The sequence below is a fragment of the Laccaria bicolor genome, genomic scaffold (genome assembly GCF_000143565.1).
Source record: "Laccaria bicolor S238N-H82 LACBIscaffold_95 genomic scaffold, whole genome shotgun sequence".
Taxonomy (NCBI): Eukaryota; Fungi; Basidiomycota; class Agaricomycetes; order Agaricales; family Hydnangiaceae; genus Laccaria; species Laccaria bicolor.
This window is the reverse complement of record NW_001889966.1, coordinates 51,035-78,829: the sequence shown is the minus strand read 5'-3', so window position 1 is coordinate 78,829 and position 27,795 is coordinate 51,035. Positions and strand designations below refer to the sequence as shown.

Genomic DNA, 27,795 nt, shown 5'->3' with positions numbered 1-27,795 from the left:
TTTTTTGGGGGGGGGGGGGGGGGGTAGGCTGAGGGCACCTTAATTCGTAATGTGACTGTATATCCAAAATCCACGTTCCGCCACCCCCTTGTTTGCACTGCCGTCTGCACAATGGAATTTGGAAAATATGTTTGTACGTGTTGTACCGTGACTGCCACAAATCGGAGAGAAACAGACCTCTTCATCCAACAAGGCCTGAAAACTCCTGTGCTGAGAGATGATGCCTACCATGCCAAATGATAATCCACATGCACATCGCATCTGATACCTATGGCGCCATGAGAGTTGGGTGCGAGAGATTCAAAATTCCCAACATGGTTCTAGTGCGTGACAATCTGTGACAAACATACAAAACCAAACAGAGTTTTCGAAATTTCGTTGTGCAGATGGCAATGCAAAGCACTGTAGTCATCTTTCGCACAGCCACACGCAAAACCACACATCTGCCTTTTGTTCATACCTTTGAGTTTTAACTTCCCTCAGTCTTGAGAGGCATTTGTCGTTTTGCTTCTCTGACACACTTCTCAGTTGACCGCCATCCTTGTGGCCCAACTTGATGCCGAACCACTCTGGGAGGCAAGTGGGTAATCAGGAACATCAGCTGACTCTGTGAAACGGTCTGTTACCCATTTTTAAGATTGACGCCGCACAGCATTGATTCTCTCTTCTGAACCACCATGTCTGATTCCATCGACCCCCGTGAAAATCGTTTGAAATGCAAGCTCAAGGAATTGCCTGATGAAGGCATGATCACTGACTACCCATGTAATAAATGCTATGGTGGTTTGAGGTTAGAGATCATGATCTTGCGCTACTAGATAAATATTAACATGAAGCTGTCAGCCCCAGCTCTGCCCTGCCTATCTTGATAACTCCATCTTCAACCATCAGTGCAGCAGACATAGCCATGGCAGGCAGCAGTAAGATACATTCTAAGCTTCCTGCATCGAAGTGAGCATTGATTGCTCATCAAATCAAATTTACAGGTGATCAGGTTGATGTCTCCATGGGTGGAGGGCTCGAGTGCTCGCAACAAGTTTTACCTATCTCCACTGGTCTGCATTAACCCCAAACCTCTATCATTCATCATTGGTGATACTGATATAGATATCCTGAGTTCTTACCTGCCTACCACTCCATCTATTGCCCCTCTCCTTGAAATGACTGTTGCCTGTGAGATACCCCTCAATCTCTTTGCCATAATGTTCATACTAACCTTCATTAATTCTTATCTCACAGTTGATCAGATTGAAGGTCCTGTGCAAGGAGCTGTTGATTCCTTGCAACACCCTTCTCCTATCTCAACAGGTTCATGCTTGCTCCAAATCTCTATACTCTATTTCTGATAACACTGTTTAGATTTGCCAGGTTCTGACCTGCCTATCTCTCTATCTATTCCTTCTGCTTTGAATGCAGAACTGATGCCTGCTAGTCAGTACTCTTATGAATATAGTTCAGGCTTGCTCAAATTAGACAGACCATGCAGAGTTCTCAACAAACTTTCAAGCTGACATTATAAATAAGATTTCAGCTCAAAATGTGAACACAGGCCCCAACTATGGTTTGTTGCATTTGGACTATCAGATTTTATTGCCTTCACTTATATTTTAATAGGTACCATCAATCAAAGGTAAGTAGTAAGAAAAGCATCATATTCATCTTAATGTTGTTTGTCATTGGTAGGTGTGGACCCAAATATTCAAATCACCCTTGAGATGATTAGGGATGAGCAACTGGGTATTATTGAAGGTTCTTAGCTCAAATATGTAATTGACTTCATTCTTTGTTACAGGGAAGAAGATTTATAAATGGCTTTCTCCACCCAAAGAGACGTGGAGGATGTCTTGAAAATATGTTCTAGTTTCATTATGAAATCAGAAGGTGTGTTTAGAAGAATAACAGATTGAAATGGGCACTGACTATTAGATAGGCTTCATCAAGCTTTCCCACTTTTCTGTCAAGGAATATCTAATATCCCAGTATATTCAAAGCCATCATGTGAAGCAAGTCAGATACTTCAGTTTCAGTGAGGAGCTATCACGCTCTGTCATATCTCAAATCTGTCTGGCCTATCTTCTGCAATTCAACGCATCTCAGCCACTTGATAAAAATCTGGATGTATCTTTCCCTCTTGCAAAATATGCTGCAGAACACTGGATCATACATGCACATTCCAGTTGCAAGAGTCAATCTCAGTCATCTTCAATATTTGCATTGATGATGAAGCTTCTGACAGATGAAAATAATGCTTTTGTGAACTGGGTTAAAATTCATGATATTGATGGGCAGTTCTTTTGGATAAAGAGGAATGAGATTGCTAAACCACTATATTATGCATCACTAGCTGGCCTAACTGAAGCATCATATGTTTTATCAGAAATGATGACAGATATAAATGCACAGGGAGGATACTATGGAAATGCACTCCAGGCAGCATCATATGGAGGCTATGACGCAATTGCAAAGCTGCTCATAGACAAGGGAGCAGATGTAAATGCACAGGAAGGACACTATGGAAATGCACTTCAAGCAGCATCATACCAAGGCCATCAGGCAATTGCAAAGATGCTTATAGACAAGGGAGCAGATGTACATGCACAAGGAGGATGGTGTGGAAATGCACTCCAGGCAGCATTATATGGAGGCCATGAGGCAATTGCAAAGCTGCTCATGGACAAGGGAGCAGATGTAAATGCACAGGGAGGATACTTTGGAAATGCACTCCAGGCAGCATCACATGGAGGTCATGAGGCGATTGCAAAGCTACTCATAGCCAGGGGAGCAGATGTAAATGCACAGGAAGGACACTTTGGAAATGCACTCCAGGAAGCATCATATGGAGGCCATGAGGCAATTGCAAAGCTGGTCATAGACAAGGGAGCAGATGTAAATGCCCAGGGAGGAGAGTATGGAAATGCACTCCAGGCAGCATCATACCAAGGCCATGAGGCAATTGCAAAGCTGCTCATAGACAAGGGAGCAGATGTAAATGCCCAGGGAGGAGTGTATAGTGATGCACTTCAGGCAGCATCATATGAAGGCCATGATGCAATTGCAAAGCTGCTCATAGAGAGGGGAGCAGATGTAAATGCCCAGGAAGGAGAGTATAGAAATGCACTCCAGGCAGCATTAGCTGGAGGTCATGAGGCACTTGCAAAGCAGCTCATACAGGAGGGAGCAAATGTAAATGCAGAAGGTGGAGACTTTGGAAATGCACTCCAGGCAGTATCATATGAAGGCAATGAGTCAATTGCAAAGCTGCTTCAGAGAAGGGAGCAGATATATATGCACAGGGAGGACAGTATGGAAATGCACCCCAGGCAGCATCATATGGAGGTCATGAGGCAGTTGCAAAGCTGCTCATAGAGAAGGGAGCAGATGTAAATGCAGAAGGTGGACAACATGGAAATGCACTCCAGGCAGCATCATGTAGAGGCCATGAGACAATTGCAAAGCTTCTGACAGAGAAGGGAGCAGATATATATGCACAGGGAGGACAGTATGGAAATGCACCCCAGGCAGCATCATTTGGGGGCCATGAGGCAATTGTAAAGCTGCTCATAGACAAGGGAGCAGATGTAAATGCAGAAGGTGGACAACATGGAAATGCACTCCAGGCAGCATCATGTAGAGGCCATGAGACAATTGCAAAGCTCCTGACAGAGAAGGGAGCAGATATATATGCACAGGGAGGACAGTATGGAAATGCACTCCAGGCAGCATCATTTGGGGGCCATGAGGCAATTGTAAAGCTGCTCATAGACAGGGGAGCAGATGTAAATGCACATGGAGGACACTTTGGTAATGCACTCCTGGTAGCATTAGGTAGAGGCCATGAAGCAATTGCAAAGCTTCTCATGGAGAAGGGAGTAGATATAAGTATTGGTCAGATGCACCCAACATATTGAAGAACAGGTTATTATGTAGGACATGAAATAGCAAAGATTTTATGGAGGATCAGGATGAAATGGAAAGACATCTTGGATGCTTGATCATTATAACTAATGTCAAGGTAGAAGCATACATATTTAGTACATTTTGTATAAACAAACGTTGGAATGAAGGTTTGTGACTGAATCAAAGTTTTTGCAATGGTACTACATCAAGGGGGGGGGTCCTGGATTTGAAAATGTCATATACAGTGACTATACAAAAGTCTTGCAACACACAAATAATTCTATATCCTCTCCAACTTCAAGGGAATAGTCACCATATATATATATATGGTAATATACAGATATTCTGTATACATCTTTGACATGAAAATGAGATCTGGATCCTATCCCCTGCTCCATGTGGAAAAAGTGAAAGAAATGGGGTTTTAAGAGTTTTACCAATACTTCATGTGAGGGTCTAGAAAAATGTGTAGAATTAAGTACTTGCTGACTCAAATACACAGAACTTTATATCATATCAATTGGATTGGTGGTTGTTGGGATATAGGTGTAAAAAAATGGCTTGTTTTGGGATAGATAATGAAACAAGGTCCTTTCTTACACCTATATCTCAACAACCACTGCTCCAATTGAGATGATTCAAGGTTCTGTGTACTTAAGTAGGCTAGTACTATATCTATCCAACTCTCACATGAAGTATCTGTAAAACTGTCAAAACCTCATTTTTGACCTACCCAAAACAAGCCCCTTCCTTACACCTATATTTAAACAAATGCTGCTTCAATTGAAATGATTCAAAGTTCTGATACTTGAGTTGGATAGTATTTAATTCTTCATATTTTTTCAGACTCTCATATGACATATTTGTGGAGCTGTCAAAATCTCATTTTTTCACTTTTTCCTACATACATGAAGCAGAGAATGACATCCAAACCTCATATGCATGTGAAAGATGTATATAGAATATTTGTATATTATCATATTTATATGGTAGCTAGTCCCCAGAAGTTGAGGAAGATATAGTATTTTTTATGTGGTGCAAAACTTATAGTGAGTCACTGTAGGAATGTTTAGTTTGTCTTGCTGACAGGCCATGTAAAAAATTTGACTCATATTTTTCACTCCAAACAGCCTGGAAACAGTCTGAATTAGTCCAAATTGTCAAGCTTTTTTATCCAGAGATCAAAGGACCAGTATGTTAAATGGAAAGATAAGATTGTGCACCAAAATATATGACATAACTAATAAGATGTCAAGTGATATGTCCTTATTGCAAGACAGTGGTCAATTGAATTTGCAAACTACCTCAAAAGGCACAAACCCAGTCACCAGTATTACCCACCCCCTCAGACTCCATCATGTCAAAATCTTGTGTCTGAAAGCTGCCATGTTGTTGAACATGCATGTGCATTGATGGACTTCCAGACACAATAAAGCTTGCTGGTGTCCACTTGCACAGTTCTCTGGAAGCTTTGAAGGAACAGTCCCTGAAAGAAACAAAGGCAGCAAGATGTTTGATGTTCTGAGGGAATGTGGATGTTATGACGTAATATTTCTATATTTGGAGGTATATTCTCACACATAGTTAGCTACAGTGACTAGGCAAAAGTCTTGCACCACACAAATAATTCTATATCCTCTCCAAGTTCAAGGGAATAGTTACCATATATATATGGTAATATACAGATATCCTATATACATCTTTGACATGAATATGAGATCTGGATCTCATGCTCTGCTCCATGTAGGAAAAAGTGAAAAAACTGGGGTTTTTAGAGTTTTACAGATACTTCATGTGAGGGTCTGGAAAAACAGGGCATTCAGTAGATACCCAATGGAAGGATAGTAGTTCACATGGTCAATTGTCCAATGGACCATAGGGCCACCCCAATGGGCCCAATCACTGTGGGCTCTATTTGGCCATAGTTTGTCCCAATGTCTGTGAGACATTAAACTGACATTGTTGGGGCCAAGATAAGAAAACTATAAGAAGCATAATTGGGCCGAATGAGGGATACATGAAGCGAATTGTGCCCATTGGGCCCAATGGAGACCCATGATAAATTCCCAACAGCTGAAGTTGGGCCCGATATTCCAAGGCTATTAATTAGGCTATACTGCATTGTTGGGCCCAATGCTCAGTGTAACAATTGCCGAATCTGGCAGAACCATAACCCTAACCCTGGCAATCCCTGTCTAGCTGGAATCAGATCCGATGACATCGGCTCCAGCACAAAATGAGATACACATTGCAAATATCATCAGTAGGAGGCCATAAATCAATATTTCCATATCGGCCTGAAATCCTGTTCATCGCTTGGATTCATTTTGGGTATTAGATAATAGCCGGAAATGTGACAGCCGCCCTGGATGCATGGATCCCATGAGGCTTGCTGTATAAAGGACACTTTCTTTGCAGTGCCGAAATACCTCTGGAAATATTGTGTTGCCTCGAAGGACTATGTGGACTCAATACATATTAGAACTGAAAGTTTCGTTGGCTCATAGTGCCGAAATATCGCCCAAAATATTGTATTGCGCACCAAGGACTATGTGCACTCATTAGATATTAAAACCGAATATTTTGTTAGCTCATAGTGCCGAAATATTGCCAGAAATATTGTATTGCACACCAGGGACTATGTGCACTCATTAGATATTAAAACCGAAAATTTCATCGGCTCATAGTGCCGAAATATCGCCGGAAATATTGTGTTGCACCCCAAGGACTATGTGCACTCAATAGATATTAAAACCGATGATTTTGTAAGCCCATAGTGCCGAAATATTGCCGGAAATATTGTGTTGTCTCCCAGGAACCATGTGCACTCATTAGATATTAAAACTGAAAATTTCATCGGCTCATAGTGCCGAAATATCGCCGGAAATATTGTGTTGTGCCCCAAGGACTATGTGCACTCATTAGATATTAAAACCGAAGATTTTGTAGGCCCATAATGCCGAAATATCGCCGGAAATATTGTGTTGTCTCCCAAGAACTATGTGCACTCAATAGATATTAAAACCGACAATTTCGTCAGCTCATAGTGCCGAAATATCGCCGGAAATATTGTGTTGTGCCCCAAGGATTATGTGCACTCATTAGATATTAAAATGAAGATTTCGTCGGCTCATAGTGCCGAAATATCGCCGGAAATATTTTGTTGTGCCCCAAAGACTATGTGCACTCATTAGATATTAAAACCGAAAATTTCATCGGCTCATAGTGCCGAAATATCGCCGGAAATATTGTGTTGCACCCCAAGGATTATGTGTACTCAACAGATATTAAAACCGACGATTTTGTAAGCCCATAATGCCGAAATATTGCCGGAAATATTGTGTTGTCTCCCAAGAACCATGTGCACTCAATAGATAGTAAAACTGACAATTTCATCGGCTCATAGTGCCGAAATATCGCCGGAAATATTGTGTTGTGCCCCAAGGATTATGTGCACTCATTAGACAGTAAAATGGATGATTTCATCGGCTCATAGTGCCGAAATATCGCCGGAAATATTGTGTTGTGCCCCAAAGACTATGTGCACTCATTAGATATTAAAACCGAAAATTTCATCGGCTCATAGTGCCGAAATATCGCCGGAAATATTGTGTTGCTCCCAAGGACTATGTGCACTCAATAGATATTAAAACTGACAATTTTGTAAGCCCATAATGCCGAAATATCGCCGGAAATATTGTGTTGCACCCCAAGGACTATGTGCACTCATTAGATATTAAAACGGATGATTTCGTCGGCTCATAGTGCCGAAATATCGCCGGAAATATTGTGTTGTGCCCCAAAGACTATGTGCACTCATTAGATATTAAAACCGAAGATTTCGTCGGCTCATAGTGCCGAAATATCGCCGGAAATATTGTGTTGCACCCCAAGGACTATGTGCACTCAATAGATATTAAAACCGAAGATTTTGTCGGCTCATAATGCCGAAATATCGCCGGAAATATTGTATTGTCTCCCAAGAATGATGTGCACTCATTAGATATTAAAACCGAAAATTTCGTCGGCTCATAGTGCCGAAATATCGCCGGAAATATTGTGTTGCACCCCAAGGACTATGTGCACTCAATAGATATTAAAACCGAAGATTTCGTCGGCTCATAGTGCCGAAATATCGCCGGAAATATTGTGTTGCGCACCAAAGACTATGTGCACTCAATAGATATTAAAACTGAAGATTTCATAGGCTCATAGTGCCGAAATATCGCCGGAAATATTGTGTTGCACCCCAAGGATTATGTGTACTCATTAGATATTAAAACTGACGATTTTGTGAGCCCATAGTGCCGAAATATTGCCAGAAATATTGTGTTGCAGATATTGTGTTGCCTCACAAGGACTATGTGCACTCATTAGATATTAAAACCGAAGATTTCATCAGCTGATAGTGCCGAAATATCGCTGGAAACAATGTGTTGCGTCCCGAGGACTGTGTGCACTCAATAGATATCAAAACTGAATATTTTGTCAGCTCATACTGCCGAAATATCGCCAGAAATATTGGGTTGCCTTCCAAGGACCATGTGCACTCAATAGATATTAAAACCAACAATTTCGTCGGCTCATAGTGCCGAAATATTGCCAGAAATAGTGTGTTGCACCCAAGGACTATGTGCACTCATTAGATATTAAAATGGAAGATTTCATCAGCTCATAGTGCCGAAGTACCTCCAGGAATATTGCCAAGGACCATGTGTACTCAATAGATATTAAAACCGACAATTAAACTGACAATTTCATTGGCTCATAGTGCCGAAATATTGCTGGAAATATTGTGTTGCCTCCCAAGGGCTATGTGCACTGAATAGATATTAAAACCAAAGATTCCATTAGCTGGTAGCCCTGAAATACCTCCAGAAATATTGTGTTGCCTCTTGTAAAATATGTGCGCTCAACACATGTTAAACTGAAGATTTCATCAGCTCATCGTGCTGAAATACTTCCGGAAATATTGTGTTGCCTCTCTAGAAGCCAAAGTGGCTGGGAAACGAAAACATTTCAGCTTCTGTTAGTGCTTAAATTCTTGTTTGATCTCCTCAAAACATTATTTGACCCTCTGGGAACATTGTCTAACCATACACTACTATTCTTTCATCATCTGGAAACATTGTTTCACCCAGTGTCAAGATGAATTTCAAGACAGACGATTTTTGGAGATTTGAAAGCATTTTATGATAATACTACAAGATGAGTAAGTGCTCACTGACGCATTGATGAATCAACAAGGAGATTAAATGGCCTCCCTTACCCCCAGTCTGTTTCTGGAGTTGCAAGCAGATTCAGAATGATGGTCAACTCACTTCTGTTCAACCATATTGATATGTATCCAGTGTGTGTACTCAAAAGGTTATGTCTAACCTTGACTGCAGGGAATGTTCAACAATTTGTTTTATACTACATGGGGGCTCAGAAGATGAACCCATGATGAGGGTCGGTATGGATATCCCCAGAAGGTGAAACAACAGTTGTGTATGGTCAGACAAGGTTCCAGGAAGGTCAAGAAATGTTCCTCAGGGGTTAAAAAATGTTCCCGGAAGGTCAAACAATGTTCCTGGAAGGTCAAACAATGTTCCCAGATGGTCAAACAATGTTGCTGGAAGGTCAACATCTTTTCTGAGAAGCAAAACAATATTTCCAGATGTATTTTGGCATTGCCAGCCACCAAAATCTTCGGTTTTAACATATGTTGAGTGCACGTATTTTCTAGGAGGCAACAAAATATTCCTGGAGGTACTTCGGCACTATGAGCCAATGAAATGTTCAGTTTTAATATCCATTGAGTGCACATAGTCCCTGGGGGGCAACACAATATTCCTGGAGGTACTTCGGCACTATGAGCTGATAAAATCTTCGGTTTTAATATCTATTGAGTCAACATAGTCCTTGGGGGGAACACAATATTTCCGGTGATGTTTCGGCACCGTAAGCCAATGAAATGTTCGGTTTTAATATCCATCGAGTGCATATAGTCCTTGGGGGGCAACACAATATTCCCGGAGGTACTTCGCCACTACAAGCTGATGAAATCTTCAGTTTTAATATTCCGGAGGTATTTCGGCACTACAAGCCGACGAAATCTTCGATTTTAATATTTATTGAGTGCACATAGTCCTTGGGAGGCAGCACAGCAACACAATATTTCTGGCGATGTTTCGGCACTATGAGCTGACAAAATGTTTGGTTTTAATATCCGTTGAGTGCACAGAGTCTTTGAGAGGCAACACAATATTTCCGGAGGTACTTCGGCACTACAAGCCGACGAAATCTTCAGTTTTAAATGTTTTGAGTGCACACATTCTCCGAAAGGCAACACAGTATTTCCGGAGGTATTTCGGCGCTACAAGCCAGTGAAATCTTCGGTTTTAATCTTCATTGAGTGCACATAGTCCTTGGGGTGCAACACAATATTTCCAGTGATATTTCGGCACTATGAGCCGACGAAATCTTCGGTTTTAATATCTAATGAGTGCACATAGTCTTTGGTGTGCAACACAATCTTTCTGGCAATATTTCGGCACTATGAGCCGACGAAATCTTCCATTTTAATGTCTAATGAGTGCACATAATCCTTGGGGCACAACACAATATTTCTGGCAATATTTCGGCACTATGAGCTGATGAAATTGTCAGTTTTAATATCTATTGAGTGCACATGGTCCTTGGGAGACAACACAATATTTCCGGCGATATTTCAGCATTATGGGCTTACAAAATCGTCGGTTTTAATATCTATTGAGTACACATAGTCCTTGGGGTGCAACACAATATTTCCGGCAATATTTCGATACTATGAGCCGATGAAATCTTCAGTTTTAATTTCTATTCAGTGCACATAGTCTTTGGGAGGCAAAAAAATATTTCCGGAGGTATTTCGGCACTACAAGCCGACGAAATCTTCGGTTTTAACATTCATTGAGTGCACATAGTCCTTGGGAGGCAACACATTATTTCTGGCAATGTTTCAGCACTATGTGCCAACAAAATGCTTAGTTTTAATATCCATTGAGTGCACATAGTCCTTGGGGGTGACACAACATTCCTGGAGGTACTTTGGTACTACAAGCCGACGAAATCTTTAGTTTTGATATCTATTGAGTGCACATACTCTTTGGGAGGCAACACAATATTTTTGGAGGTTTTGCAGCACTACAAGCCAACGAAATCTTCGGCTTTAACATGTGTTCAGTGCACATATTCTCCAAGAAGCAAGACAATATTTCTGGAGGTATTCCTGCACTATGAGTCAACGAAATCCTCAGCTTTAATATCCATTGAATGCACATAGTCCTTGGGAGGCAACACATTATTTCTGCTGGTACTTCGGCATGATGAGCCAATGAAACATGTGTGGAGTGCACATATTCTCCGAGAAGCAACATAATATTTCTGGTGGTATTTCGGCACCATGAGCTGATGAAATGTTCGGTTTTAATATCTATTGAGTGTACATAGTCTTTGAGAGGCAACACAATATTTCCAGAGGTACTTTGGCACTACAAGCCAACAAAATCTTCGGTTTTAACATATGTTGAGTGCACATATTCTCTGAGAGGCAACACAATATTTCTGGAGGTATGTTGGCACCACCCGCCAAACAAATCCTTGCTTTTAACATCTATTGAATGCACATATTTTCCAAGAGGCAACACAATATTTCTGGAAGTACTTCGGCACTACAAGCTGACGAAATCTTTGGTTTTCATATCCATTGAGTGCACATAGTCTTTGAGAGGCAACAAAATATTCCCAGAGGTACTTCGGCACTATGAGCCGACGAAATCTTCGGTTTTAATATCTATTGAGTGCACATAGTCCTTGGGAGGCAACACAATATTCCTGGAGGCACTTCGGCACTACAAGCCAATAGCTCCTTCAATTTTAAGATGTGTTGAGTGCACATATTCTCCAAGATGCCAGATAAAATTTCTGGTGGTATTTCGGCACTATGAGCTGATGAAATGTTCGGCTTTAATATCTATTGAGTGCACATAGTCTTTGGGACCCAACACAATATTTCCAGAGGTATTTCGGCACTACCAGCCCATGAAATCTTCGGTCTTGACATGTGTTGAGTGCACATATTCTCTGAGAGGCAACACCATATTTCTGGAGGTATTTCAGCACAACCAGCCGATGAAACATTCAGTTTTAACATGTCAGATTACAATTTGAGCCAACGATGGCCTCATTTTTTGACGTTGTGTTACCTGATGAGAAATTGGCATCATAGTTACCTCCCCCTGGCTTTGGAGGTATCTTTCAGCCTACTTTTTCATCAGCCCAGCATATGATCATGTGTTAAATAGCCATTGGGCCCAATTTTGCAGGATATTTCACAATTGGGCCACACCATCTCATCTTAAGATAAAAGCATGCATATGAAGGGAAAGCCATCGTTTACGAATATGATAGTATCGAGATACTCTCCCTCCGAATCCTGCAGCTTACGCAGGGGTTCAATAGCCGGATTGCGGTATTCAAAAAGCGGGGTACCGAAATACCGTAAAAGTGCCTCTGTCTGATCAGATGACTCGTTCTCGAGGACCAAGACGAAGACGTTCTGATACTCCAAGTGACGGCCATGCGGAAAAGAGTGGCAATGAGGTCGGTAGTGGCATCGAATGAGTTGTAGAGGTCATTTCATAAAGGGTGTGTCGTCATAACAGTGAAAAAAGGGTGACGCAATGCACTTAGCGTCTCTCGAGCAAGGAATGAATATCTGAATCTACATTGTTTATTCTTTAGAAACTACGTGAAAATTCATACAACTACGCAGCGTATTGTGGGTCAAGTATGACTTCGTGGCGTATGTACCCTGTCGAGGTGAGTCAAACTTGTATTGACGGGCAAGGGGCACCATACGACGAATTTCTGTAACGTCTAGTCTCGTTGACATTTGGCAAAGAGCGCGCTTCAGCCAACGGAGACGTTATAAATGTATAAGCGGTAACCCATTGCACTACACGTCTGGTTCTCGACTAGGGGAAGGAAACCTGATTCTGCAATGACTATTATTGAGAAGCTACGCGAATGTGGTCACAATTACGCACCTCAACTTGTGGGTCAACAAAGTCTTCGTGCCGTTATATCTAGTAGTGAGCAGGGAGTGTTCGAGGGAAACACAGGCGAGATAAACAATCACAAATTTTGAACTGAAAAGTGGACGTCCACTTTTCAGTTTAAAATTGACACTTGTTTGGTGCAGTCAAGGTGCATGGCGCAATTCGAAGATTCGTTCTAACGTCCTTTCAAAGGGTGAACTTCAAAAGACAGTGTCGTCGTAACAGTGTATAGGGAAACTGTGCAATTACGCACCTCAACTTGTGGGTCAACAAAGTCTTCGTGCCGTGATCATATCCAGTAGTGACCAAGTAGGGAGTGTTCGAGGCGAGATAAACAATCACAAATTTTGAACTGAAAAGTGGACGTCCACTTTTCAGTTCAAAATTGACACTTGTTTGGTGCAGTCAAGGTGCAGTGATGGCGCAATACCAACGCAATACGCAGTTTCGTTCTAACGTCCTTTCAAAGGGTGCACTTCAAAAGACAGTGTTGTCGTAACAATGTATAGGGAAACCTAATGCTGATCGGCACGAGCATAGACGCTGTCAGGGCTGCAAGTTGTACACCGCTATTACTTCGTCGGTAAGGGCCGCATCGGTTGTATTTGTATTGTATGACGCATTCAATCGAAACACTCCCCAACTCTTGTCATCTCAGGCGCTACACTTGTGTGTCGGAAACCGGTTGTTCCTCATTGGGACCGCGAACGCGCTGCTCAGAATGAGGTCTGCCACAGGTCTGCCCTAGTCATCTTTTCCTCACTTTGTATTGATTCGGTAGTAGCCACTGGCAGTAATCACCCCCACGTCCGCCACTGTTTCTGTTTCTGTCTTGGTGACTGACAGATGGCAACACGCTGTTGTGACCCTGTTTATTGAAATTAAGCTTTTCCACAACATAAGTCAATCAGTGTTCATATCATATCGCCTCAAAAGCCGCGTCTTGCTTTTCTTCCATTCCCCATCTTTCGGTTGTGCACGATGCCTCGTAAGTTTGTCTTTGATACTGACATCGTTGAACTCTTACGCGTCGTTCTTACGTTTTTAGACAAAATATCCATCAAGGTGGGCTAATGGCTACCGATCATGTGCTTTGTTCTGACATTAGCGCACAGACGGCTGATTTTCGAAAAACGATGGGTACACATTTATCACAGGATTACATCAATCGATTGAAAGTTAGTGTACTTCGCGTTTTTTTGAGTATTTAACACGAAAGTCCTCTTCAGGAAGCGTTGAGAGCGTCGACTCGAAAACATCTGGTTTATGCGAAGACTTACATGGGGCAACGGGAAAACGTGACGAAATGTGAACAAGAGGTATATATTTTTCGTCCAATCTTTTTCCGTCGTGATTCAAACTATGTATTCGAAGATCTGGTCTCTATATCCGAATCTTTTTCTCGCATCAGATGCGGACACCAACCGGCGCAAGAATGTGGCTCGGGTGTATATGCAGAAATTGTTCTCGAATAACAGATGGCGTTACTTGCGTGCCAGGCAGAAAAAGATTAAAAGTGGGGCGAGAGACCCCGTCGACGTTTCGAGGAACACCCGCGGGCCATCTACAGTCAGTATAAGGTGCCCGTAGTGAAAGACGGTGACTGATACGAAATTCCAGCAGGCGAAGCCTGCCGCGAAACCACAAGTGAAACAAGTGAACCCAAAGTTGTCCGTCCACGCCCCTCCAGTTACAGAGCGGAAAAGGGGGTTTAAACCCTCTTATCTGCCAATCCCAACCCGTGCCGCCGCCACGCCGCCTTTAGACGAATCGACCGCTCCAGTGAGACACTTTTTGGAGACATGCATCCCTCCCATGTCACACTTTCTACCCAAATTTATCGCCTTTGGCTGTACCGACGAGCATTTTTTGCATGCTGTTCATTTGTGCACCGATGACGGGATCGATACGTTCTTGAAGACTGTATCCTCCTTCGGAGATAACGAGTTTACGGCTATGGATATTTTTGTACTCAAGAACCACATCAGGAGGCACTGACTTGGGTCAGTAGCTACAAATACCCTCAGTATCCTGAATACCTGGGTACACAAGTCCCCTAGTGCATAGTTCCTGTAGTCATCCTATTAATCTCAGTAGCATCAGTAGTTCCCTGAACATGGTAGGTAGCTCTGGATTGTGTCCGTTGCTCTGCGTCTACTGTAGCTACCAGGTGAACCAGGGCTCTGTAGTCAAGTCTAATTTTATGTTGCTTGCATTGTTTTTGATCTACGAAGGCTACTGGTTCATGGTACACAATGGGTAGCTGGTCATTTTTTTGAACCAAAAGTGGCAGTAGTGATTGGCAAGCATCGTGGTATTGTGTACTGAGAGACAAGGTATATACATTCAAGGTACTACGTAGAGACGAGGAGAGCAAGGGGGTGTGAGTACGATGAATGCCGATAAGAATCCAGGAAAGTAAGTATTGCCTGGAGATGAGGAGAGAAAGGGTTAAGGGGCCAGGGTAGGGTGAGTATGATGAACACCGACAAGAGACGTGGAAAGTACGCACCGTATCGAGCAGAGGCGAGAAAGGGGGGGGCGGTAGTACAACAAACACCGATAAGGGACAAGGAAAGTACGCACTGCCTGGAGATGAGAAAAGAAAGGGGGGTGAATACGACGAACACAGATGAGGGCGAATTATGTAAAGTACGCACAGACATGCTGCGGGTAGGTTGGTCAGTACTGCCTGGAGATGAGGAGGCAAATGGGGTGTGAGTACGGTGAACGGGGACGGAGACAGATGGCAACACACACATACTGGAAACGACGAGAGGAAGGGGGGTGAGTGTGAGTTTGGCCAACACAGATGAGGAGGATGTATGCATGTGCAGACTAGAAGAGGGCCATGAGTGTGGAGAACATGGATGAAGAAGGAAGGGACACACTGACTGAACATGAAGAGGACTTGAATGGAAAGACTTACGCATTGGCGATGTGGTGGGGGGGAAGAAAGAATGGATTTCCGTGTTGGGAAATTCAAAAATCAACATCGTCACATGGTGTCGGAGTTTCAACGGACTTGTTCAATTCGACATGAGCACATCCACTTGACATCCACCACTTCCTCACCGGAACCTCAGCATCCTCTCATCGCTGGAGCCTCGCCATCAGCAGCCCCACCAGCAGATGCATTGCCTCGGCAATCGTCACATGGCCACCCTCTGTTCACGCTGACAGATCCACCTGCGACACAGTCAGCGCCTTGCTCGTCTCATGGCCGACCAACGTACAACCCCTCCGACTCTCCAACACAATCACTGTGACCACTCGCTCTCCCTGCTCATCCTCTTTCAAATCTTTCACCTCTTCCCTTCTCAGCCGAAGCTCTCCCGCTTTCCAATCCCCATTCGCCCATCTGGGTTCCAGAGCCAGCACACATATCAACTGTATACGTGGCCTCGTGGCGTATTCGTGCAACCCCTCAGCCGACGACAACATCGAGGACAACATGCATGACACAAGGGAATGGAAGGAAGGTGGCTCGGTCAGAGGTCTCATGGAGACAATGTCACCGCCCTTGGGGCGTTGATAGAAGCCCTGCTTTGCTTGTTCATCGTGTCCTTTTGTAAGCTCCAAACATCGAAACGTCACTCGTTCATCTCACTGACCCTTCTATTGCTCGGGCTCCGCGTTGGTCATCTTCAAGTTGCCAGCTGAATTCAGCCAATACAACCACCCCCTCGCCTACGTTCATTGGTACACACCCCTGCGACGCACCCCCGATGATTTCGACACCAACATGTTCACAAATCTTTGCCATCGCGACTTCTCCCTTCTATGATATTTAGTTGATCTTCATGTATTTCGGAAGTCTCTTCGCCGCACAAAATAACAATTTTTATTTTGAACTTCATTCCTTTTTGCTCTTCTTTATAACTACGGCTGCTTGTTGGCTTGCATTATCTCTTCTACTGAAGCTACAGGTCTCCAGTGAAAGGATATTGGGACTACTGACACTTGCTGGACAAATATTGGAACTACTGACACTTGCCGGACAGCTACTCAGGAGATGTACATGCAAGGTCAACTACCCAGACAAGTTGTGGCTACTGCCTGCTACGGCGAAGAACCAAAAACTACCAGTACAATGGATTTCACTGAGAAACTACTTATAAATTCACTGTTTCCTGATGCACTTTCGCGCTTACTCCATTGAAATGAACACTTCGCTACGATACTTAAAGTAATTACGAGTCCTGTAGTCTTATCTTACATGAAAATCCGCTTGCCGTCCTCAATACTTGTGATTGTTTCAATCAGAAGGAAGACTTGGCAATAAACAGAAAGAAATTGAATAAGCCGACGTATATGTGAAATGTGAATGACACAACTCAAAAGGGAGTTGGATCTGGGCATCCAAGGCTTTGACGTTTGAACGCGACTGTCGCTGACGCGATCTGAGGCAAACAGTCACAAATTTTGAACTGAGAAGTGGACGTCCACTTTTCAGTTCAAAGTTGACACTTGCTTGGTGGAGTGACGTTTGAACGCGACCGCAATTTGAGGCAAACAGTCACAAATTTTGAACTGAAAAGTGGACGTCCACTTTTCAGTTCAAAATTTACACTTGCTTGGTGGAGTGTCGGGCAGATGTAGATCTCGGCAACTACTTATGTTATTCGTTTATTTCTAGAGCCATCTCTTCGGCCCACAAACGGTTGTCTCGGAAAGCTGTTAAACGGACCCTACATATTTTGACGACGTTACACTGGGACAAATTGCCATCGCTCTTTTCTTTGGGAGTTGTCGTACTTTATTGAGGCATTGACTGAGAGAATAAGAAAGAATAGCACCACAGTGCAAATGCAGAGTGCAGCGATGATCACTTCATGCTTCTTGAGTGTGGTGTGTACATTTTGATTTGTCTGGTGTTCTAGGCCAGGAATAACCTTGTATAGTGGTCACCTCTGATCAACGTCTTAATGGGAGCTGTCTTACATATCGCTGTTCTCTGTTTGAGTTATAGTCCAAGTATCGATGTTTCCTGCCTTGAACATCCTTTCTCATACTTTTGCAACGCCTTTTGCGAACAGGTTAAGTTAGAGGGGGGTTCTCAGATATGTCGCCATTAGACTTACTTTGTACTGTGGTTTGTAGCCTTCATGGAGGGGCATGAATCATTTTGCGACTGTTATATATATGTGCTATATTTAGAATTCTATTGCATTGAAAAAAAAAAATTCCAAAAACGACGTTGACACCACGGTGTCTCGTCAGGATTGAAATTTTTTCGTTTGTTGCTTCACTCTTAAATTTGGTCTTTCAAGCTATGGACGAATTAGCTGTAACTCGGTCAGTAAATCGGTCAAGTGATCAAGCTCACGTTTGTTCTTGATTCGTTAGTCATCTTGTTCTCAAGTTAACGTGTTTGATCTTTGTTAAGCGTCCGAGCGTTATTTACTATGGGAATCGCTGCAGTAAACCAATCATAGTTCCGGTGGCGGTCTTTGTCACACTAGCCTCTAGGCATTTGGCGGATGGCTGTTCGATCTACGACGTAAACGTTGAAGATTTAATTCCAAACTTCGGGAATAGCCTCGATATGACGAGCAATTGTTTCCTCCAAAGTCGGTCTCTTTATGACGGCGATGAGAATCTTGTGGAGTATTTTTATTATTTCATGCATGAGCGTCAAGTGAGCTATTTTCAATTGTTCTGTATGCCGACCTTATATTCATGCCTGTCAGTTAACGGAGGACGATGATTGGGGTTTCAATGATTACAACATGGCCGCTTCAAGCCTTCACTCTGACAGAATTATGGGAAGTTTGATGGTCATAAAGACGACAAGGGATCGATTGGTGGTAAATCTTACTTTGTCCGACATAGACTTTGTTAACAAGCTCCTTCAAGAGTATGTATGCTGCAATTCTTGGGCTTGATGTCGCTTACATCCTGTTATTGAATAGCGCTATTGCTGAACGTAGATTCTTACACGTCAATAATTAATCAACATCTTTGACGATGTACATCATTCGTCGTAAGAAGTACATGGCTTGTATTAGCTGCCAACTGCGATGTATGTTAGCATTGCAGTTTTTTGTGCCCATAAATTACCCACCTAACAAACGTCCATCTCGAGTAACAGTGAACGCTGCACTGCGTGTTTGTCCATCAATGCAGTGTATGGACCCTCTCAATTTCCAAATCATCATGCCATCAATACCTTTTGGACGACATTCGTGAACAGGTTTCTCGTCCCATAACACCGTCATGACGTCTTTATCGGTGATGGACCGCACCGTGAAAGGACAACTGCCATTGTTGCCGCATTCATGATCCTCAAAATCCTTCCAAATCCAAATTGCTTTGGCGATACGGAAACCCGCGTTCTCGTAAAGCAAATGCGATAAAGGGACGTGGTATGGGAATTTGTGCAGATTGAGGAAAGATCGTCGTGAAACAGTGAGTAAAGGATATGCACATGTTAAACCATACGGTGTGACATAGTTCATGTCAAGGGTGAGATCATTTTCAAACATAGGTTGGATGGGATGATTGGTCCGAGAAACCGTGATAGTTATTGTGAAAGTTGCTTTTGTGAGGGTAAAAATTCCTTCTGTCAGGTTTGGGTCTCTCATGTTGTCCCACATCGGTCTGCGTTCGACTCGAGTGACGTTGAAATCACAACGTTCTCGTAAGAGATTTAGTAAAATGTCCCGTGCGTCAGAGCCGACCATCATGGAAATGTGATCGTGCGGCAACGACGATATTTGGGGAAACATCAAGAGTAGAGGGATTGAGCCGGTTATTACGGAGCCAGTTGATTTCATGATTTCGATAAGCCGTATGGGACAAACACCTCTTTTGGCGATCTCCCGCACAAGAGTATGTTTGTGGTAGAGTGCCGTTTGTGTTTTATTGTACCGATTTGTCTGCGCGAATGATCGTATATCAGTGAATGGCGTCGTTTCCAAAATTTGTGTCAAAATTTCCATGCTTAACGCATCCATATAGGTGTCAAACATTTGAACTTCTATAGAAGGGAATTACGATATCAGTCGTTTTTGGAAATTGACTATCAGAAAATAATAGCGGTGGAAGGAAGAAGGGTAGTCAGAGAAGACAAAAACGACTTACCCAGTTAATTGTGTGCTGTGTTTTCTTGAAGCGAAGTTGAGAGTAAATATGTATGTATTTTGCAGCAATTTCTTATCACGGGTATAGTTTGCGCCGTACAGTTTGGGATGTTTCGTGATTCGACGTTTTGGGTCGCGAAGATCAAAATTAACGCCGGTATAGTTTGCGGAGTGTTGTCTGGCGAATCGTTGATTTGTCGTCGCGAGGAACCAAATATGAAAATTTGCGAATGTAGACCCTTTTCACGTGATATGACAGGCGGGTGAACATCCCGGTATCGTGGACTCTTTGTACAACCCCTTTACTTAGTTAAGCCTTTGTATACGTCTTCTTGTATTATTGACCTACCGTACCATAAAACATAGCGCGGTAAGCCGCATGGCCCACTACGGCTCATTTTTTAGGTTACCGACCGAAATGTTCGATGCTCTTGATATTATTCGGCGCGTTTCGAAGAGATTTCATAGTCACGTGCCGTTTAACATAGATAAACAATGGGACTTGGTTAGTTTTGTCGTTGACCACTCACGGTTCGTCTTCAAAACACTACAAAATTTCTCAGCACCACTTAGTATTACTGTTCTAGAGTCATTGAGTCATGCCACGTACGATTGATCGATTGCCTCGCTGATTTTCAACTGATTTTGCTTTTACCTACAGGAACTCTGTCGTTAAAGGTAAGCTAGAGGGCGATGGATGAACAGAGTATGTCAATCTCGGAGCAGATAGACGAGTTTCGTGAGCTCTTTGACCCGGACTGTTCGGAAGAGTATTTTTTACGGTGGAAGGTGAGTCCAATTAATGATAACCTTTAAGCGCCATTATAACATCGCTTCTTCAGGCTACGTTAAGAAACTGCATGCGATCGCATTTACAAAAGTCAAAGACGTTTTCAGACCAACCCGACAATATAGCAAAAATTGAGCAAGAGGTACCTCCGCAATAGCCACACTCATTCGTCGAATTCACATCTTCTTTGCCAGTTCTGGCCTATGTACCCAATTTTCTTTTTGATCAAAGACGACGGTCTCCAGCAACGAATAAAATTTGCGCGATACTACATGGCGAAAATTTTTGATAACGACAGACATCGATGTTCGACTGCTTCAGTTTCAGCCGAAGTACGTTTTTTATTCGTCGTCCGGAGTGTTCATTCGTAATGGCAGTTCTCAGGGTTCTCAGGAAACAACGAGACAATCAATGGTGCGTCTTCTCTTCATTTGATACAACTGAGTGAACAGACGAACTTTAGCGACGACAGATAGCCGTTTCGGATCACAGTTCTGTTGCAACTCAACCAAATCATAATCCGGTTCGGAATCCTCGAAGTGAATCACCCCCAGACATCCTCGCAAAACTAGAAAGAGAAACTGCAGAATTGACGCATTTCCTCAAATCGTGTACCCCCGACATGTCCCAATATTTACACCATTTCATCGGGTTTGGCTGCAAAAACAAGAAATTTTTATCGGTTGCCAATACATGGGACGATAAGGAGGTCAAAGGGTTTTTGAAGGGTGTTTCGGATATGGGAGAAGTTCCAATGACTCCAATGGAGATGTTGGTTCTTAAAAATCACCTTCGTCGTTACTTCACTTAGCCAATCCTCAAACGCATTATATCACCATTCGCATATCTTGTACCATGAACATCTCGGACAATCTAACATGTTATCACTGTCACTGTTGCCTTTCGTGTACATTTTGCTTTTTTGATTGGCAATACAACTTTGTCTGTACCCTAATAGCGTATTTAAGTCTGATTTAATCATTACGACGATGTCAAGCATCTTCTACATCTTCCATGACTTGATCTTCATCTGCCTACTGACGTAGCGGGAATACGTATTTATGTGATTTTTTTGTGAAAGTCGACCACATGCCCTGCGCGTTCGATGGTGGTGTAACTAACAAAAATCAACGATGTCTTTTACCTTACTGGCCAGAAGTAAGGCCTTTCGGCATTTTGCATTTGGAGTGCTGAGCAGGGAATGGTTACTTAGCGCTTTAACGAATAGTTTGAAGTTTTGAAATGGGTTGTTGTCTTTTGTTTCTTTCTACGTACATCGTCACTGCACCAAACAAGTGACAATTTTAAACTGAAAAGTGGACGTCCACTTTTCAGTTTGAAATTTGTGATTGTTTGTCTCACCTCGACACGTTGACAAGACGTTTAGTGCTTTGAGTTTCCCTCTGTTACGACGACACTCTGTTCTGAAGCGCGGTCTTTGTTAAATGTTAAGATGGTTGTTTCTTGAACTGAGTTGGAGAGAGACTGATGGATACGTTGCAGGAGTTATTCGTATGATGTTGACAGATCACAAGGAAGAGCCTATCTCATTGACGGCGATCTGTTTTATTCGCCAAATAGTCGAAGAGCTATAGACGTCCCCCCTCAGGTCACGAAGCAGGGCGGCGTCGTTAACCCTTTTCTTCAATTTCGACGATATCCTCGATTATCTGCCCTTCAATTGCCTCGATGGTGGACCCCACATTTCGGTTGGATGGCTTTCATACCTCTGAAATTCAGTTTTAGCTGTGTGCCGTTTGATAGGCTATGCTTCATACCGACCCAAGTCACAGATACGAAAGATCTGTTTGCGCTTGATGCTGTCACTGCACAATCTTGGTACCATCTTCAGTACTTTCTGCACGATGTCGCGGTGTTACTGAATCTGCGCTACAAAGTCGCTCTCATTACGCCACATTTACCTTCTGCCTATGATTTCACGAAACCCTTTCGATCGAACTCAGCTGGTCGTCGAAGATTGGCTGAAGCTCGAGACTGGTTCATTGTGTGGATGACCATTGTATCCTATTTGATGGCTGTAGGAGCCGCTCCAAAGAGACAGTCCAAATACAATGGATTTGGCAACATACCGGGATGGTATCAGATCCTCACCGATGATGGATATGACCAAATATGGTTGAATGGGCTTCGCTCGTCGTGGTTATATCAATTTGATACTCAAATACCACGTGCGGGCACAATTATCGTTTTACTGGACGGATGTTCCAGTCGGCCTACAGTCTCGTGGTTCTGTGACCACAATATAGCGGTGTGGTATCGATGGACCAAAGTGGAGGTCAAAGCGGCGAAAGATCGCAAAGAAATCGAAGCCTTAGCGCCTCTTCCACATCAAATACAAGAAGTGTTAACTTTGTTACACAAAAAGCCGACATGCCGGGAGGAAAGATCCCTCTGCGTCTACTTAACTCGACTATTAAACTCGGCCACTGCGTCGGAAAATACTTTGTGGAGTTCAACAACAATTTCAGCTAATGGCAGCCTGCTCGGAGAAGGTGCGACCTCGATGTCTGCAGACCTCAATTCTTCTACCAAGGTCCCATTGCACATTTCTTTGCCACAAAAGCTCAGTGCTTTTTTTGCGTTGCGGGAGGCGAACCACGCATCAATGTTATCTACTGAGACCGACGCACATCGATTTGTTCGATTGCAAAGCCAGTCAAATCATCCAGTTGTCGGCGCGAAAGTATTCGTTTGGGAGGAAGACGAGCATGGAGAATGGATTCGCAATGACGTTCCAAAACGTGCAAAGGTTGATGCGTTAAATATGTTCACTGATTCTCAGAAGTTGTACGACTCTTGGGAAAACGAATGGGATTGCTGCGATGAAATGGGACGTATTGATCACTATGACAACGATTTAAACGACAACTTTGAAGACGAGCTAACGTACTCCAGTGACTTTCCTGTCAGCTCGGAGCGATATGAAGAAAATGAACCTTTTGACGATGCCAACATCGATAACACTACTTTTCTTGAAATGCCTAGAAGTCCGTCGCCTCCACCTTTGGTTGTCGATGAGTACGAAGTGAATAGTCGACATCCGTTAGAGACACTGGAGGCGTTGTACTTCTTCCACGGCTTTGTTCAACCGCTTCCAATCGCTGCATCGCAATCTCTGGAATTAGACACGACTGAAAAGAAAAAAATGTTGAGAGCCTTAGGTTTAACATCATCTGATGATCCCATATTCTCCACGTCCGCAGGTTCCAAAGCATTGGACTTTGTCAAGAAATTGGCAACTGGCAAAGGCAAACCCGCATTTGATGAATGGGATCTTCTGAGCGGAAACCGCATAGCTTTAGAAGGCAATCACCGCATTCGACATATCAAACGATTGGGGAATGGCATGTTTATGTTTGAAACCTTATGCAATTCTGTTTCTTGGAGATTAACAGTGGAAGATCCTGCAACAGCGGCTTATATATGTCGTTTAGACGCCAAGTTATCGACCTATGAAATTGCCCGTCTTTTTTTGCAAAAGGGTATTCAATTTCGGACCATGCAAAATACGATAGCGCGGACTTCAGTAAAACAAAAGATACGTCGACCAGTTCCCATTTGAATGTTCGGATATTCGTTCACTCGCAGAGACTACGATGCATATGTACGAGAGAGGTCTGAACTACTGAATTCTTCTCGTGGCCGTGCTGCATTGTTGCGTGGTGGTATCGTGTGGCGACTCGCAATGGAAACAATGAGTATCGATTATGCTCTACAAGGCCCTTCAATCAGTGCATCTGTCGAAAGATGTGGCTTGTACGTTGCCGCGGGTGATCAAATCTTGTGCGACGACGATCTCTCACAAGACGAGTTGGACATGTTATGTGGAGTGTATCATTGCGAAACAAGTATGTATTCACATTTTGTCTACCATTATTAACTACAACACATTTTTTTCAGCAACGAAAAATCAGTTTGCACTGAAATCATGGTGGCCTTTGACGTCAACGTACGAACAATTGAAATGTGGTGAAAACTATGGGCGATGGACTGAATACAACGAGGTGGAATATCAGAAGAGGCTTAACGAAATCAGCCAAGGAGCACAACCTTTAGCAGCAGGAGTTTGGAGAGATCATCTCAGGGGTCATAACTGGACGAGACAGCTGAAACAAAAAGCATCCAAATACTCAACTGAGTTCTTCGACTCGATAAATTTGCCGTGCTTGGTCTAACTTTACCATGTCTGTACCATCCTCCATTGTTCTGCATCTTTCATCAAGCTGCCACGAAATTGCGACACAATCGATCGCTTGAAAATAAAATCCCCATTTATGCCAGTGTCGCCAAGTACATTCATTTGCTTCGATCATATCGGTTTTTTTTTGTTTCGTCTTTTTCACATCAGCCGATGAACGTTATATTTTGTATCTTGCAGGTATGTTTCAATCAGACACCAACCACAATTGACAACATTGGCCATGCATTTGATGTCCATTGTTACCAGGTACATGATGAAGTTCGGTTTTATGATCAACGCATTTTTTTCATTGTACGGTGAGTCACCATGATCTGTAAAATATTCAGTTGGTGATCGGATTATTTTGGGCGATCGAGCGCTTGATTTATTTTGGGCGATCGAGTGCGTGGTCTCACCGGCCCGTATCATGTAAGTAAGTTAACTCTCAGAGATTGGAAGGACTGATAGTATGATCTTCTGCACTCTGAAATCGTTTTCAAATTGGAGATTGATAAACCCTTTAACAACTTTGAACTAGTTCTCAGACTCATCCGAGTCTGTATCCATAGGAGGATTGTCCATCTCATAACCCAACTGAGCCTCGGTATTTTCTTCGTTGTCGCGTAACATTCCAACCACCTCAGTCAAAAATGTAAGCGCATTATCCATCTTCTCTCCAAACTCTTTGTTCTTTTGTGAAGCTGTCGCTAATTTTGTGTGTAAAGCTTGCGCGTAAGACGTCATTTTGCAAGCTTTATCATAGACGTCGGGATAGACCTGGGCGTGTAACAATTCTAGTCGCTCAACGCGACTGAAACCGCTCTTGCCCTTTGTTTTGTCAGACGTTGCTTGTTTGCTATTGTCAACTCGTCTTTCAGAGTTTAAGATCGAATGATGGCTAACTTTTTATGCTATCAAGCTCAATGTCGGCGTCGTCATCAGCGATTTCGAAAGTTTCCACGGCTTGTAGAAATTCATCAGCTGCGCTTTTAAGTGCCTCCCAATCGCTGTCAAGGTTATTGCTAGCTCTGTCGTCCAGGATATCGCACACCGTCTTGTGAACTCGTTTCGGGTCGAATTCCATAAAGTCGAAGTGTGTAACAAGATGTCTAGTTCTAATTGAATATTTATCACGACCAGCGTGGAGTATACAAATGACGGTTTCCGAATTAAATGTCGTTTACTAATAGTTTGTGCGTGTTTTGCATGTCGTCCTTGCCTCCTCAATTCCCTGCATCGAGCCGATTTGTAGAGTCATTGCGCCAACGTTATCGCACGTTTCGTCGAGTTGGTCCTTAATGTATAGCATTTTACGTTTCAAGGTCAATGCGGGGCCTAAAGTAGGCAGCAGGGAACCCTTGCTGACTGCCAACGCTTTCTGTTGCTCCGAATTAGGACCGTCGGTTACGCGTAGCATGTACTTACCTTTCGTACACTGTTGTCCAAAAGAACCATTCCTCTCAACGTCGCCATGAACTTATATCCGTTTATGATGGGAATACAGACGAAGCCAACGCTGATCTCCACAATATCTCCCAAACCAAAAGTGGCTGGATTGATAACGAAATATCTTTGATGCATAAGTGAATTGACATAGGATTGAAAGGTGATTTAAGACGTACTCGTCATTCCCTTTTGCATCCTTCCTCAACGAGGTGTATTCAACTATGTTGTCGCAACTGTGAATAAATGTTTGCGATCGCAATTTGTCCAATGCGCCGTATGGATCGACCATGGGAAGAAAAGGCTGGTGTTCTTGTTGAGGTGCAAGCCTTCTGTCGGTGAAATATCTGTTGTGAGCATACAGTGCTACTGTGCCCTCGTATTCTCCGCGTTGAAAAGATCCCAAAGTGTTGACCGGCAACGCTAGTTCGAATTTTTGATGAATTTTTTCTACCGTTCGAATGATAGATCCAAAGATGTCTTCTCCGAGACCGGTAACTTGAACTGCTTGACGAAGACCTCTAATCTTTTTAACATGAGTCTCAGCACTGTTTGTATTGAGAATATCAGTCGATAACATTGTACAGTTTTTGTCTCGTCACTTGCATTATTTCTTTGAGTGGCGGCAATTCAGTTGCGCACAAAATGCCTTGAAGTCGTACGATAACCTCTTGCATACTATCGGATTTCTCGTCGAATTTGCAAAGACGGTACGTGTCTGGCCTTGTGTACGCCACGATTTCGAGTTTATCAATCTATGGGTACAGTTATGTCTGTGTCGTGATTTAATCTTGATTGACGGTTGTTACTCACGTCGACTTCAAGCAGTTGCTGGCAATCGGTACCGATGTCGCATCTACCTCTGGCCTCTGTATACCGGATAAGATCTTCCACTGTATTTTTTTTCAACGGTAGATATTTTCAAGAAGAACGGGAACATACTGGCTTGGGTTTTGTTGTAACGAGCGTCCATAGCGCGAGAAGAGACTAATTTCTTTACAACGGACAAGGTCCAAGGTTACTGATCCTTTTTAGTACGTCGATCCACTTGGCAAAACTTTATGCGATGTCTCGGCGTTTACCACAGAAACCAATACAATTTTATTGCTATCCCACAAGAATGAATAGAAAATTTTCATTCGGTGAAGTCAATAGAAAGGTTTTAGCGATCGAGAATAACAGTACCACATACACAATTCGAGCAGAGACTGAGGTTGTCGTACCCTTTCTGCGAATATCTTTTATCCGAATATCGTGGTATAAAATGTGGGATTGAACAAACTTTCACCGACGTCC

At 43.0% G+C, this 27,795-nt stretch overlaps 5 protein-coding genes across 5 annotated transcripts; 3 read left to right on the top strand and 2 right to left on the bottom strand.

Annotated features, from left to right (window-relative positions):
- Window positions 1-907: 907 nt before the first annotated feature.
- On the top strand, window positions 908-1,511 carry LACBIDRAFT_318565 (uncharacterized protein; the record flags this gene model as incomplete). The annotated part of the gene is made up of 5 exons (XM_001890421.1): window positions 908-920; window positions 987-1,055; window positions 1,108-1,173; window positions 1,240-1,308; window positions 1,360-1,511. 5 exons carry the CDS (start codon window positions 908-910, stop codon window positions 1,509-1,511), a joined length of 369 nt encoding a protein of 122 aa, XP_001890456.1.
- Window positions 1,512-13,961: 12,450 nt separating this feature from the next.
- Window positions 13,962-14,570, top strand: LACBIDRAFT_318563 (uncharacterized protein; the record flags this gene model as incomplete). Its single annotated transcript, XM_001890420.1, has 5 exons — window positions 13,962-13,968; window positions 14,029-14,045; window positions 14,096-14,158; window positions 14,210-14,299; window positions 14,355-14,570. 5 exons carry the CDS (start codon window positions 13,962-13,964, stop codon window positions 14,568-14,570), a joined length of 393 nt encoding a protein of 130 aa, XP_001890455.1.
- Window positions 14,571-18,834: 4,264 nt separating this feature from the next.
- On the bottom strand, window positions 18,835-21,022 carry LACBIDRAFT_335561 (uncharacterized protein; the record flags this gene model as incomplete). The annotated part of the gene is made up of 7 exons (XM_001890409.1): window positions 18,835-18,881; window positions 19,048-19,925; window positions 20,067-20,304; window positions 20,415-20,452; window positions 20,596-20,612; window positions 20,676-20,720; window positions 20,969-21,022. 7 exons carry the CDS (start codon window positions 21,020-21,022, stop codon window positions 18,835-18,837), a joined length of 1,317 nt encoding a protein of 438 aa, XP_001890444.1.
- A 966-nt stretch (window positions 21,023-21,988) lies between these two features.
- Window positions 21,989-25,051, top strand: LACBIDRAFT_335560 (uncharacterized protein; the record flags this gene model as incomplete). The annotated part of the gene is made up of 4 exons (XM_001890419.1): window positions 21,989-22,059; window positions 22,359-24,224; window positions 24,465-24,724; window positions 24,777-25,051. 4 exons carry the CDS (start codon window positions 21,989-21,991, stop codon window positions 25,049-25,051), a joined length of 2,472 nt encoding a protein of 823 aa, XP_001890454.1.
- Window positions 25,052-25,590: 539 nt separating this feature from the next.
- LACBIDRAFT_335559 (uncharacterized protein) lies at window positions 25,591-27,472 on the bottom strand (the record flags this gene model as incomplete). The annotated part of the gene is made up of 8 exons (XM_001890408.1): window positions 25,591-25,904; window positions 25,960-26,171; window positions 26,334-26,434; window positions 26,482-26,626; window positions 26,679-27,047; window positions 27,142-27,254; window positions 27,313-27,392; window positions 27,442-27,472. The coding sequence occupies 8 exons, from the start codon at window positions 27,470-27,472 to the stop codon at window positions 25,591-25,593; spliced, it is 1,365 nt and encodes a 454-aa protein (XP_001890443.1).
- Between the last annotated feature and the right edge of the window lie 323 nt (window positions 27,473-27,795).